The sequence below is a fragment of the Pogoniulus pusillus genome, chromosome 24 (assembly GCF_015220805.1).
Source record: "Pogoniulus pusillus isolate bPogPus1 chromosome 24, bPogPus1.pri, whole genome shotgun sequence".
NCBI lineage: Eukaryota > Metazoa > Chordata > Aves > Piciformes > Lybiidae > Pogoniulus > Pogoniulus pusillus.
Genome location: NC_087287.1, coordinates 14,986,659 through 15,002,042, shown reverse-complemented (window position 1 = coordinate 15,002,042; position 15,384 = coordinate 14,986,659). Strand labels below are relative to the sequence as shown.

Sequence of the window (15,384 nt, the reverse complement as noted above, 5' to 3'; positions counted from 1 at the left end):
CTATAGCATTTAGCTATGCTTTCCTCTCAGGATTTGATACATTTTAAAAGAACAAAACTCACACCTCGATGAGATACCTCATGAAGACTAATGCAGCTGAAAAATACTTATATTATTGCATAAGGCTATGAACATATCCATCTACTTTGGAAACTCAACATGTAAAACTTTGATGAATTTACAGTGCACTAACAATACTCCACATATACAAAACACCCTAAAAACTTTTTAAACAGCAGTGTTTCCATTATACAAGCAGCTATGACCTGAATAGCTGCCAGAAGCAGCAGTTTTGCTCCCACCTACTTAATTCCGCCCCCACACTGTCCCCTTTCTTGTGCTAGTACAAATGGTCACGCAGCTATATGCTGAACAGTCTCAGATAGCTAATCCTTCTTAAATTTAATCATTTATGTTGTTTTGTTTTTTTTTCAGTGGGTTAGCTTTATCTTGAGTCATCCATTTAGCTTCTCAACAGAATCCTTAATTCTCTTGGAAAAGGTCTGAGTGATACAATGGCACCAGCACAGGAAAAGGAGCAATATTACTTTAAATGCATGTATTATACATGGAAGCACTTAAATTACTAGATACCAATGCTATCTGAACATAACTGCAACTTTCAGTTATCCTGAAAGAATGAAATTACACCCTCCATCCTTGGGTACAAGCCCCTGTAAATGCCAATGCTGCTCACAGCACAAGAGGAGCAACTCTCTATCTTGGATGGTCTAGAAGATCAGAAAGTGTCACTGTGGCAATCCTATTGCTTATGCCCTCACATCACACTCGGTGTTTCCCAGTGTGCTGTAGACACAGGATAACCACAGAAGGCAGCTGAGGTCATACTAACAGTCCTGCTGAAGGGAAACATAAGAATGCATTCCTGTGGTGGATGATTGGATGCAAAAGGGGGGAGTACAAAATGAAATTCTGTAGCCAGGCCTCTGTGACCTTGCTCCTTTAGGAAAGAGGGGTACATGTTTTACTCTCCTCTCTGCCTCACAAAGATCATGGATTTGTGATTTTCAAAAAACACCTCCTCAAGAAATGTCTCCAGCCACAAAACTTCAATTAACAAAAATTGACAGAAGTGTTTGTCACCTCACTGAAATAGAGTTGCATGACAACTGTTTAAGTGTCACACCTGCAGAATAACAGATAACATTGTTTTTGTAATACATACACATTTCAAAATCTAATGCTTTCTACACGTCCCAAAACAACACTATCATAGAATGAACCAGGTTGGAAGATACCTCCAATCTCATCCAGTCCAACCTAACACCCAGCCCTAGCCAATCAACTAGACCATGGCATTAGGTGCCTCATCCAGGCTTTTCTTGAACACCTCCAGGGACAGCAACTCCATCACCTCCCCGGGCAGCCCATTCCAATGGCAAATCACACTCTCTGTGAAGAACTTCCTCCTAATATCCAGCCTATACCTCCCCTGGCACAGCTTGAGACTGTCCTCCCTTCTTCTGTTGCTGGTTGCCTGGCAGAAGAGACTGACCCCCATCTGGCTACAACCTCCTCTTGCAGGTGGTTGTAGACAGCAATGAGGTCTCCCCTGAGCCTACTCTTCTCCAGGCTAGACAACCCCAGCTCCCTCAGCTTCTCCTCACAGGGCTTATACTCCAGGCCCCCTCACCAGCTTCATCACCCTTCTCTGGACATATTCCAGTACCTCACCACCTCTCTTGAGCTGAGGGCTCCAGAACTGGACACAGTACTCAAGGTGTGGCCTGACCAGTGCTGAGTACAGGGGAAGAATAACCTCCTTTGTCCTACTGGCCACACTGTTCCTGATACAGATCAGGAAATCAAGAGTATGTCATAAGGCTAGCATTTACATTTGAGATTTCATTCCTGTTGCCGTGGATTACTGAGTCATTTGGAAAAAAGCATTTCTAAAATAACAGAAATGACAGCCAGAAAGTTGGTATGGGACCAGAGATAGCTAAACATATCCAGGAGGTTTAGAAACCTATTCAAAGAAGATACGGCAAACAAGTGTGTGTCTGGGGACAGTTAAACTAGAGATCAAGACTCCTACTTTCCAGTTTTACATAAGTTATTTTCCATCCAAGTTCTGTATTTTAAGAAACTTCAGATATATCCTACTTAACATCTTGAAGAATCAGTCCTCTTATGCTTATCTCCCAATATTCTGTTAAGGTGACTCAAAATTACTTTCATTAAAAATCAAATGTAGCAACTGTCAAGAATGTAAGAGTACAGATTATTTCCAAATCATATCTACAGGTCACAGAAGAACTCTAACAAAGTTTCCTGTTATTAAGGAGTATCAATGAATACAGCAGTAACCAGTCCAAAACAGTTATGAGAATTGTAAATTAAGTTGTCTATATTTGCAAACTATCTGTCAGTCTCCGTAGTAATTTTTTTTACAGTAATTCAGACATAAAATAACATTGTCTTTATATGGCTTACTTAGTTTAGATCTTCTTTCCACCTTCTTAATTGGTGAGCTCCTTGTTTGTTGTTTTCTTCTTCATATTGGAAAACAAAGGGATGTAAGAACATCACAGAGTACTTACTACACTTATCTGTTAACCTATAATAACATCATTTGTTTCCTGAGTACAGTCACAGAAGCAGGGGATGTGCTTTTGCACTTGCCCTCCATTCCTTCAAGTATGGAAACCCTATGAGCTTCATGAAGTATTTTCCTATGCTGCTAATATCCTAAAGGATTTTCTGCTGGATTGAGTTACAAAGGCCATGTTGGCAAAAAAAAAAAAAGTCCAAGCAAAAAAAAACAAGAGTCTTTTTTTGGACAACTCTGAAATGAAGGATTACTTCACTACAAAATCACCAACATGCATGCTAAGAAACTGAATTATCATTTAGAAATGCCGAGAAAGTAAAAACATTAATACAGGTATATTTAATAACTCTCTAATTTAACTGTCCAGCTGCTGCCAGGGAAAGATAAAAGCTGAAGCAAGGTGAGTCAGCAGGGATTTCTCTGTGTTGTTCTCTAGTGATACTGTACAGGAGGAAGGTTAAGAGTTTATATTCTTAACTTTATGCTCAGACGTCATGGGTGCTTATCTGATATCACTGCCACAAAGGCCTCTAGGGAGAGCATGGCATTTAGAAGCACAGTGTCTCCACAGAAGGCATAGATACAACAATGTCTATGAGAAAGGACCTAGATGATTTTTCTATATAGTAACTGAAGAACACATTTAGAAAAAAGCAGGTAGTACTTCGTTATATCTGCTGGTTTTGATACTCCTTCAGTCACTTTTAGCAATCTCAGTGCAACACCTACACAAATTGGTAAGCATAACTGCCTTCCATTCCTTCAGCTCCAGCAGCATGCTGCCAGGCTTCTTTAAAAAATGCTATTTACATCTTGTCAGACATTACTTACACTGAAAACTTCTCTAGTATATCAAGTATCTTTCTCACAGTTACAAAATTAGAGCATTCACCAGTTCTACGGAACTCAGGCATGCTTTCTGATGTTACTTACAAGGCTTTCCTCACGTGAATATTGAGAGGTCATACCTGAATTGCAGCACCATAACCTCTTCTATGTTATTCACAGGGCTGCCTATATAAAATAATTTGTTATCATTTTTCAGAAGCACCTAAAGTAGCCTTGTATGCACAATCTTCTAGATCAAATTGAATAAAGTTATTTTTACCAGTTTTACCCCTTAAATAACTTCTAAAAAAGTTAATCTGCCAACGGTGCACAAGACCATTTGCTGAGTGCAAGCCAATTACATGCCAAACACTGCAAAATACAAAGAAAATCGTACACACTTCACAGTGGCTGAAAGCTGATCAAGTTGATTATGATATCAAAAGTTTACAAAGACTTGTAAAGATTTAATAGCATTTTCAATTATCAGTTCTTTAGTAACTAATTGTAATGGTTTGGGAACACTTAATTCAAGAAAAATAACAAAATGCTAATAGGCAGCCCACCTGAAGGTATGGTATATAAATTCTTAAAGGGATAAAGTGTAAAATATAATCTTTAAATGCTCACAAAACGAATAAAAAAACCTAACTAAACTGTGACTGAGAACTACAGTGGCTGAACTAAGGAGGAAAAGCTCTTTCATTCTACTCCCATGCCTTATTCACCAAACTAAATTACCACCAGAGTATGACTCAGAAAGCATTTGTTTGCAAGGAGCAAACCTGGAATTCTGTGTGGATTTTGTGTTTGTTTCTTGAATCTGATTTCCAGAATACCTGCTCAGTCAATGAAGTAGTTAGTCCATTTGTCACAATCATCTTTATGCTTTACAAGGAAGCAGAGAAGGTAAAGCAGGAAAAACTGATGAATTACACAAGCTGTAACCAATTGTAGAACCTCTTAATACATGAGTGAAAGAACAAGGATGTCATCAGCATTGAAAAGAACAGCATCCCTTTACTAAACAGAACTGCAAGACACCTTAATCAGATCCTTGCTGTTCTAAAGAAGTTAGAGCCATATCCACCACGAAACATTGTATTTGTTCACTGTAGATGATAAAATGGACTCATTACTATGGGGATGAAAAGACTCACATTAGTTAGATAAAAGAGAACTCACACTACCTTCCTTGCTTTGCTGGCAGCAAGTACAAAGCATATATATATTTATTTTTTCTGACAGGTGTACTTTGGATAGTTCGTGTTGGAACACGTTGAGAAAGTATCTGCACATTTAATTAGTAGCATGGACACTTCAAAAACCTCAGAGCAGAACATACTTTTTATATTCTGACCACATGTGGACAATATTCACTAAGTTCTAATATATATCTTGATTTTCAGGAAGTCTTGGTAAAGTTCACTTACACTACCAGTAAACAAACATACACATCCAACTTCCTTATCAACTGTATTGATTAGAATATTTTATTATTTTCTATTTAAGGTAGATTTACTCCCCCCATACAAAAAATTAAGTTTACTTTTTCTCTAAGAATGACTGAAAGCCATAGGAGTATTTCCCTTTCCAACAGCACCATTTTCTTCCTATTTCCATTATCCTTGTGACACTAGACCCTCACCAGGGTTACTCAAGTAATAAGGGGAAAACTGGTGCCTAATATAAAAGTAATTTTTTAAAGAACATGCTCAGCATTTACAGCCAGGGTGTAGCAATGTCCTGTATGTTACTCAGTACCTTCTGTTTTACTGGACACTAAAGAAGGCTAAGACGAATTACCTATCTTTCAGATGAAGAGGGAAAAGGAACTGACGACTCAAAGTAAAAGAAACACAGACCAGTTTGCATTTAACTCCAGATCTAGTGAGCAGCGATTTTCATTGCCCCCACCAATAGGAATTATTTGTTACACAATTACAAGAACAGTTGGGAAAATGCTACGCAGTGGTAAGGATGCAAGAACAAATTTACCAAATGCCTGCATAACTTGGGAAAAAATATTAATATAAAAAAAAATCTCAACACTGGGTTATTAGAAACTGTTTTAACGCATGTCTCAAATGGAAGAGAACTTGATACCAAAGTTATGAACAACAGAAAATAACACGGCACCAATTACCTGCAGAGACGCATCTGAACTTAAGCATTGTTGAAAAGAATTTTTTTAAAACAGACAAAAAAAACCTGACTGCTGCAGTGAAACTGCTAGCATTTTGTCTCCATAAAAGCATGCCATTACTTCTTACAAAAGCTAATGAAAAACTCCATGCAATATACTTTAAAGCTAGCAATATGAGCTCCTTGGTAGCATACAGAGGTATACACACATACAAAGGCATCACACAAGATGATGCTTTGTAGACAAGAACCTACACACTTCTCCTCCATCCGCTCCTTTATATTAGCCATTCCCTAGATTAGCCTAAAGCAAACATTACACTTCTTGCTCTTTTATACTGCAATGCAAATTATAAATATGGCTGCATACTCATCTTTAACAGACACTATCTCACATCTCAGTTTAAACTTTGAAACAGCACAAGGCAGTGAGCTACAGAAGAATCATCTCTTAGCAACTTGGGTAGGGAAAAAACATCAACTGCAACCTTTTGTCCTAAAGGGCAGAACTGAAACTCCAAAGTATCTGCTTTGCCTCCAGCTGCTGATAATGGCATAATAGGAATATTTAGGAGAAGGCTGTTGAGAACTCAGAGACTGGGAGAATTCTGTTTATTTGTAACTCACAGTGTTCCCTGCAATGAGGTTATTAACGAACCTCAGAACAACTTAATATGAATGCTGCAGCATAACACTGATTAAACTCATCACTGTAATAAAAATGAGGATATACTGAAAAACACTGGAAAAAATGTCCATTTCAAAGTGTCTATATATATAAACCAAATAAGATTAGTGGTAACAGCTAATCTGTTTTCCTCAATTAATTTTTCTTATATTCTGTTCAGTTCTGTCTACTGATAAAATGCAGGAGACATGCTAAGGAACTCAAGAAAACTTGCTGAAAAAACACAATTCACACTAGCATTATTCATACACAGGGTTTATAGATTTCATACTGTGTGCTTAAGATATCTACATCTATAATAACATGAATTCATCTTCCTTTATCCATACTTCCTCTTCTTACAGATAAAAGTGCATTCAAAATTCTAGTCCAATGAGTCAGTTAAAAATACACATCTGAATCATACCTATACTCTGAATACAACTTTAAAGCCAACAGGGATACTATTAATACATAAAGAAACAGCCTCAGCTAGCTGCTTTTATTAATCACTTTGTCTGTTCCAGTTAACTACAACTAATGCCACAAGGTTTCTCCTGCCAGTCTCTTTTATCTCTTATGTTTGTTTCTTTTTAAAATTAAATGTTTAAGCATATTAGCTACTACCTTCTATCCTTAGTCTTACATTTTTAGAAATTACTTATAAAGCAAATATTTAAGCATACTAGCTACTGTACTCCATACCCTGTCTGAAGTTTCTGGACACTTCACATTCCTGTAAGGACTTAACACAGCCCTTTAAACCTTAGGATTTTTAAGAAAGTAAACAATTGGTAAAGCCACCTTTGTCTTACATACATCCTGTATTTAACCAGTAGGAAAATTTGTTTCTAAAATACTGTATTGGTATTTGTTTCACAGCTCTTCTCAAGCATTTCATTAAAACATCAGCAAATCATGTTGCCAAACTCTACAAAACTGAAGTTCTTGCCACACAGAGCTTTCCGAAATGGAACAGGTAGATGTAACAACCCACTGACATGTGAACACAAAAAAAAAAAAACAACACAAAAAAACAAGGGTTTAAGTCATTTATCAGAACAGTAAAAGCATCGGAAGAGCTGATGAATATTTCAGACGTACCTGTTCAAGAAACAAAGTTTCTACTAACACACCTTTACGAATAGCTGTTTCCAAACACTTCCCGTCAGTGCTCGAAGACTTCTTCCCCCGAGTAGTATCCCTCTTACTTGACACGTGTCATTTGCCTATCGCTGCAGGACAGAGGCTTAGCCTTCCTCTTTCACCCAGGCTCTTATCTCTAGCCTATAGCCAAAAACAAGACTTTTGCCTTCCTCTTGCCGCAGAAAAAAGATAAGAGGCCCACAGAAAAGAAAATTCAATCCACTGCTGAGCCGGGCCATATTTTCTCCGACACCCACCGCAGTCACTATCGGCTGTTCTCTGTAGCGCTTCATAGCTGCGTTCGGGGAGACGCGGAGTCGCCCCATAAAGCCAGCAGCGGTCCTCCGTGCTGCCATTTCGTACACTGGGCCTTTTTTCTCAACCAAAGACGCCCTCAGGCACCCAGAGAACCGTCTTGCCGCCGGGGCCTGCACCCTCCTCTGCCCGTTCAGCTCAGGGCCCTCACCCGGAGCCTTCACTCCTCTCCCCCAGCCCAGAGACGAGCTTCCCTCCCGCAGAGCAGCGCACAAGACCTCTGACACGGAGAGCGGCCCAGCCTGTGGCCGAGCGCTGGCATTGCCGTCCCGGCCCCAGCCCCGCTGCCTCGCAGGCCGGCCTCTCCGCATGCCCTAACACAGACAGGTGCAGCTCCTCGACCGCGTCCGGGGACTTGCGCAGCCTGGGCTCGGCCCCGGCCTCCTCCTCCCCACACCAGCTCACACGGGAAAGTGTCCCCTTTCCTCCCCGCGCATCACTATTCACCCCCTGCCAGGTCCCCCCGGAAGGCAAGGGCTGCTTGGCCACCACACAAAGACAGGCCCTCCCTCCAGCCGCGCCTCACAGGGAGACAGCGAAGCCAAGCCGAGCCAGGCCGGGCCAGGCCTCCTCCGACCTCTATCCTCGGTCGGTTCCCGAACCCCAGGCCTCCCTCACGCCGCAGGGGCCGCCGCCAACGCCCGATGCGGTGCCTGACATAATAGCCCACCGCCCCAAGCCCGTTCCGCTTCACCTCTTTGGGGACAAGCTGGTTCTCCTCGCTGGGCACCATGGCCGGTGGCGCGGCGGTGAGCCCGCAGCAGGCTAAGCTGAACTGAGCTGTGCGTCGTCGTCAGCAGCGGGAGGCGGGGGCACAGCAGCGGCTCATCCTCCGCCACCGCCCAGCCGCCCAGGGCAGGGTCACAGTCCCGCCCCGCCGCCAATCAACCGCAGAAATGGCGGCCGGCGCTGCTCTCGCGAGAGTCGGCCTGACCCCGCTCTGCCGGGCGCTGCGCCCGTCTGCGCTCCGGCTGCTGCTGCTGTCAGTGCGCTCAGCTGGTGCCAGAGCTGCCCGGCGGAGGTGGGCAGATATCAGCCGGGTGCGAGCAGTACAGAAGGTGTGGCACGTTCGCCCGTCAGGCGGCCAGGGCAGAGCCACGCTGCGCCATCCCGTTCCCCTCCAGTAGCCGTAAAGGGTGCTCAGCTGTCGCCACCCCCTTCACGCCGCCCTGTCCTCGGGAGAGCAGCGGCGGGAAGTGGCATCCGCCCGGAAGCCGGCGGGGGCTTGGAACGGAGGCGTGGGCTCTCCGCTGCTCTGTGTCTCCTCGACATGTCCGCTCCCGAGCTGACCGCGGGCGTGAGGCAAAGTAGCAAACGACTAAATCTGAGGTGCAGTAGGTGAGCAATAGGGGGTAGCGTGTCCAAAGGCCGTGACCAGCAAGTGAAGGAGAGCTTTTAAGGGCTTTTCCGTGGACATGGGGGCTTCAGCCGCTTCGCAGAGCGAGACTTGCAGTTAGGCCGCCACTGTGCTCCATGCTGGGCCTCTCTCTGAGGGAATGGAAAGCGCAGGAGCTGGCCAGCCCGCCACACCATAAAGGCCTCTCCTTCACACGGCTTCCCTGCCCCGCCAGCTGTTAGATGTCCTTGCCAGAACCAAGGGTGCCGAGCACACGAGATGCAGTGTCAGTATGTGTCGTTTGCTTTTCCTCACACCTGGATGTGACAGCCGTGGTTGGCTGAGGGAGACTAGCAGGAGAGGATGAGTAATCAGAGTCCGGTCCCACTAATGCGTGCCCTGATATTGTCCAGAAGTTGTTACTTGAAGACATAACTGTGGCGTTAGGCATGTGCTCGCTTCTCTGTAAATGTAGGGTTAATAATTAATTTTCAAATTAAATGCAAGGCTGTTTCTGTGGCATGACTTAATTGTTGTGTTATGTCTACACGCTTAAATAGTTCTGGTTTTCAGGCTACCTGAGGCACACTAAAAGCCATCACTGCAGTGACTCAGATGCATATTAATGGAGAAGTAAATCTCCATTAACAGTAATTCTGCATTATTTTTTTCCTGCGAAATAAGGTGAAAAATGCTCTACTTAGCTAATGAGGAAGAATGGTACGTGGTAGCTGTGCATCTTCCTACGACTATTTTTTCTCATTATTTTAGTGTCCTCTGGTGGAAAAATGCAGAATTGGTGATAACTTTTTGGTTTTGTGTCCAAGGAACTTGGTGTTTTGAAACCTGATGAGTTTTGCTGGAAATCTTGTGCATATTTAGTAGAATTATCTCTGAAGTTCACAGCCTTCGGCAAGTTTCTGGTGAATTACCAAAATTACATAACCAGTCTGTATTTGCCAGCGGTAGGAGTGTAGCCACTGCTGATGTGTCCTTTTAGAGCTCTTTTGCATTGTCAGCACTTCAAGGAAAACCAGCTGAAGGTCTCTCCCCTTTTCAATCTTTGGCAAGTCGACAGCTACTGACAGAGGAAGAGATGTGTGAAAGTTCAGGATCTCACAATCCAGCAGTTCATTGCCCTACTGGTTACTTTGCTTTTGAGCCCCAAGTGACTGTTCCAGAATTACACAAGAAGTTTTGAAGCATTTCTCTGAACACCTGCAGCCTACTGTCTACACCATCCAGTACTTTCAAAAGGCAAAATAAGTCGCTGAATTTGGCCCTTGTATGGATAGAGTGAAGGTAGGGTGAGGGGAAAATTATTAGGGAGAACATGTAGAATTACTGCAACATCAAGAGGAGAAAATTACAGATTTCTGCTTCTTTAAAGGATGCAGATTTCCACTTATTCATCTTAGCTCCCTAAAAATGAAGCAGGCTAGTAAAAGGTTTAAAAGTAAATTAAGATCATCAAAAAGGGAACACTCATTCTTTTTAATTCTCCTGTAACTGTTGTTAGAAGTGGGCTTTTATATTTTAGTGTTTTGGACTTTTGAATGTGTTAAGCATTGGGATCAAGTGATACACCTAAAATAAGGAATCATTAAATCATTTTCTATGATCTCTGTCTTTAAAAAATAGATATTATAATTATCTATAACTAAAAAAATGTATGCAGAGTTTTAGGAAATTAAAAAATCAGTTTATTAACAGTTCAGAATGCTATGGGAAAGTAAAGCTTTAAAAGCCCTCTGAGGTTAAACCTTATGAGATTAGGTAAAGCCCCTCTGATTTAAATTCAGTGGTAAACATTGTGTTCTGCTGTTGTTAAGTAGTGTTTTTTCCCCACAATCTTTATGAGCGTTCAAGTAGGTTTTTTTTTCCTGTCCTCTGACATAGTAATTCATGCCAAGACCTTTTTAATCAAAACCAGTAGATTCTTGTAATTAATTATACATTAGCAACTATGATTCATTTGCCTTTTGTTAAAGATTATACTTTTATTGTGGTTCCAGGACACAAAATGTTCAGAAATTACCTGAGAAAGTTAGTTTTCATTTTCATCATGGCATTAATCTAATGTGTGAATTCCCAAAGGAGTTTGAGGCTGAAATTACAGTTGTAAAGACAAATTGAAACCTGGCAGAGAGTTGTGGGACCATGGATTATTAACACTGAGTTCTTTCAGCAGCTTGACTCATGAATTTCAACACTGTATACTACAGAGAAGTTGCTAGCATGAAACACAGTTCTGAGGCTATTTGGTCTCTCGATGCACTTGAAACCTTCCCATTGTCACTTAGAGTAAAGCACATGCACTAGCAAGCCAACTTCCACTTTGTATGGTGAGAGTTTGGTATCACGTAGAGTTTGTGAGCTCCAAACAAATCTTACACAGAATTTTGCTGTCTTAGGCTCATGGCCAGATTAACTAGTCTTATCTAAAACATGTGCTGGGAAATCTGCTGTCCTTTTAAATGTGCAGACTGGTAGAGTACTGCATGCATCCTTTCTGGAATGTGGGCTAGTATGTTATTTGACTCTCTCCTCTAAGGCTGGGGGTTGGCAGGAGGAAAGACATTGTTATGCACAGCAATACAGCAAAGGCTTACCTATAGGAAAGTAAAAAGAGAATATGGTGATAAAAATATCAGTCACAAAAATTATTCCATTATTTCAGAGGTTCAAAAAAAGCTCACCATGATGTGGCCAGTATATTTAAAAACACTGAATTAACACCTGTCACACACGAGGAATTGCTGCTGGGGAGTCACCATAAGTGCAAAGGCAGCACTAAATAAGACTCTGTAATGTGCAAAAAATAACAGAGTAGCTTAGCTTCACATGAAGCTCTACTCAGTATTGACACTGGAACATATTTATAGCTGCCCTTAGGTCCAGGGTACTTAAATAGTTCAGGTATGCATTAGGGGTTTCCACTGACCCTTCAGATTAAATATAATGACATTTAATATTATGAGCAAACACCGGTTACACTGCAGTTCATTGGGCAAGCAGGAAGTAGTTTCCTATCCTCAGAAAGCCTTAGTGCATAGGGAACATTCCTTCATCCCAAATTTAAGTTCCTAGGTGGCCTAGCCCTGGATAAAATATGCTTTCTTCACTTTTTCTTTGTAAAGTGTAATGATTATCAGCGTAAAATGGTAGCTCACAGGTGCCTGAACTTCACCCCATCCTCTCACAATGGGGATGGAAGGAAGTTGGCAGCAGTGGGCATCTTTTGAACGTGGTGTCTCATGGCTTTGAGTTCAAGGGCAGTACCTGCAGCAGGATCCGTGCCCTTACCTGATCGTGGTGTGGTCTGGCTTTGGCCTCTGTGCACTGACAGCCTTCTCTACTGGGCCAGGGATGGAAAGCTGGAGGGGGCTGTTACTTCTCTTCCAATTTCTTCAGAGTGCTGCTTACTGGCAGAGATTTACACTACTCTTTCTGCTTTGCTCTGTGCCCGTACTAATAATTTTCTTCCACTGGTGACAGGGGAAACTTTGTTATTTGAGGAGCATTGAGGTGGGCTGGGTTATTGTGTAACTGCTTTAGGCTTCTGGGGTGGAAGGGAGTAACACAATCTGTGGTCATTCCTTGTGCCAGGGCCCACTCCTGTCCATCACAGGAGACTCGTGTCTGCAGCCCTGTAACTTACTGCTTGTGCAAACAACGTATCCCCACAATGGTAGGAGCTCAGAGTCTCCTGCAGTGAGATACTGGTAAAGAGGCTTTTAGGTAGTGTTGGGAGGTGTGGTCTAAAACCAGCCACTGGCTCTGTGGTTCTCTGTGCTCAACTTTGTCCTTGTTTTGCAATAGCCTGTCCCCTGAACATCTGCAGTGCTCTTGTGCTTTAAGGACTGGTCTGCTGTGGGGGTTGCAATGTTCTTTCTTGCAAGAATTAATGTGGCTTTACCTTTGGCAGCAGCAATGGGAGCTGCCAGAGGTCTTGCATTGCGTTCAAAATGTCAGCTGCTGGTCCAGAGCAACTGCCAGCACTGGAGTTCTGGCAGGGGGAGTGCTGTCACTGGGCAAATGCAGGGAATGTCAGTGTGGACACAGCATGAGTCAGGCTGGGCAGGGACTTGTGTACAGAGTATCCTGATGTTGGTAAAATGCCCTTTGAAATCTCCCGACAAGTTTTCTCCTGTGTTGCTTAGGTCATGTATAAGGAAATGCTACTGGCTCTTGACTGCTGTGTTGTGTATTCAGACCTGATTGTAAGTAGGCTGTCAGAGTGTGGGGTCTTGTAATGGTTTGGGAGTTACCCGCCCCTCCTAGTGAAATCACCCAGACTAGACTCAGCTGTCTGGAAGTTAAGGAATGAAGCCTTATATTCACAGCTTAGCACAAGATACAAGCAGATATTTACAGTATATTACAAATATTTCCAGCTATATACAGAAATATACAAGTTAAAGGCAATACAGAAACCAGAAACCAGAGTCCCCAGGAGGGGCTCCCAACCACATTTCCACCTTATTTCCACCCCTCTACCTCATCCCAGAGTTTGCCTTATGTGCAAGAAGAGTTGGGAGGATCAGCAAGGGGGGTTAGAAGCAGAATGATTAGTTGGGTTGCACAGATCCAAGCAGAATGGCAGAAGCCCAGGGATAAAAACACAGACACTGACAGACTGACAGACAGAACTGTCTTACCTGTGTTTATGTCCTTGCTTTTATACACATCAGCAAGCCTATGAGTAAAGTAGACATCACCATTGTTTTACTTTTCACAGCCTATAATCTAACTTCTCTCATTAAAATATTCCAATTAGCCTCAAATCAGCACAGGTCAACATTGATAATGTATCACAGTATCAACAAGGTTGGAAGAGACCTCATAGATCATCAAGTCCAAAGTAGTTCTGTGGAGCAGGTAGTCTCCTCTGGGTGAAAGATTAAGGCAATCCAGCACGTTGTGAGAGTCTTAAGAAAGAATGTAGTTTCTGAAAACAATAATGTTGTTCACATGTATCTCAACTTTAATTTTTTTTGTGTTTGACTTTTTCTTCTAAATGTTTGAGATTCATCTGTTGGTTGTACTGAATAGACATGGGGAAAATAATAATTAAAAAACCCAGAGTCATGTCCTTGCTTGTTATCATTGGCTTTGTGAGAAGATGCCTCTAGAGAGCAGGTGTGTTTTCTCAGCATTTTGATGAGAAGGCTTGGCTGCAGAATTTTGAAATCCATGCACATTTAAGCTAATTTGAATCTCCCATTTGCTGTGAGTGCTGGAATTAAGTTCTGTTTATATTGTTACTCCATTGCAATGAATTGTGCCAGCCATTGTAACTTAGATGCATACCCATTTGCCCATCACCTGTGATGTACTCCAGACCTATTAATTGGGCCTGTTAGATGTAAGTATGTCTACAAGAGAGGTAGAGACAAATTCCAGGTCATTTGAATTGGATCCAGATTCATTCATGAGACTTGACTCTTCAGCAGAGGGTTCTTTTATAAGGTCATGTTAAAAAGAGAAGAGTCATTGGAGTTTTCTCTTTGACTTGTTAGTAATGTAGGGTTCATTGATGGAATGCAGGGGTGATTGAATTACTCAGGTCTCAATACAGGCTCATGGATATAATAATGGGGTGGGTATTGCAGTATTTACCGCAATGGTTTATGTATGGAATTAATCTATGGCCTTCTTGTGCTGGAAATGTGCACCTTTCATGCTCTGTACATTTGCATATGTGCTGTTTTGTGTTCCTTATGGTAACAAAAGGTTGCCATTAAGAAGCCCAAACCAAATCTAAATACTAACAGGGAGACAGAACTTTGCTTTTGATACTATTGGTACTGGAAAGACTTAATGGAACTCAAATTCCAGGCATGCTGGTGGGAATGCCATCTACCAGAATGAGTGAGCCAAAAGCTTCCATGAAGTTATTGATATTCTGGGTTTACTCATATGTACAGTAAACTTGTGTATATGATAAAACCCCCATCCTGTTCTGCATCCAAGGATCTTGGTTGTGTTGCATATTGTTTTAAGTCTATGAGGGTTTCTGAAATGGGGAAAATGCAAGCCTTAGATCATCAGAGGGTTAGCATCAAAACAGGCTATGAAGTTACAAAGAAAGATAACAAAGTCAGTCATGTCTTTTAGTATTTTTGTCCTTTCTGTCCACTGAATTCTAGGAAAACCAAAATCCTGGCTATAACACACTTTCGTAACTGCAAAATTTATGCTAACATCCTGACCATCCTTCAGTCTGATCTTCCCCATTCTAGTGTTACACCTTCAGTCTCTTCCTGTTCTTGCTGGTTCCAGATGTTTTAAAAGGCAAGCTGAACCTATAGTGGCCTGTCTTTTGTTAATCTGCTTTTTGTCTTCTTAGGTTATTGTCCTGGGTTAACA

At 42.1% G+C, this 15,384-nt stretch overlaps 1 protein-coding gene across 7 annotated transcripts in view; it reads right to left on the bottom strand.

The window, feature by feature from the left end:
- Positions 1–8,742, bottom strand: part of USP47 (ubiquitin specific peptidase 47) — a 47,624-nt gene extending 38,882 nt beyond the window's left edge. For 3 of the 7 annotated variants that reach the window (XM_064163751.1, XM_064163755.1, XM_064163752.1), the window contains exon 1: positions 8,371–8,741. In XM_064163751.1, coding sequence (XP_064019821.1) covers positions 8,371–8,409 — 39 coding nt within the window. In that variant the 5' untranslated portion in view covers positions 8,410–8,741. Of the gene's footprint in view, positions 1–8,370 lie in introns of all 7 variants that reach the window. The other 4 variants (XM_064163756.1, XM_064163758.1, XM_064163753.1 and 1 more) reach the window with 3 other exon arrangements.
- Positions 8,743–15,384: the final 6,642 nt, after the last annotated feature.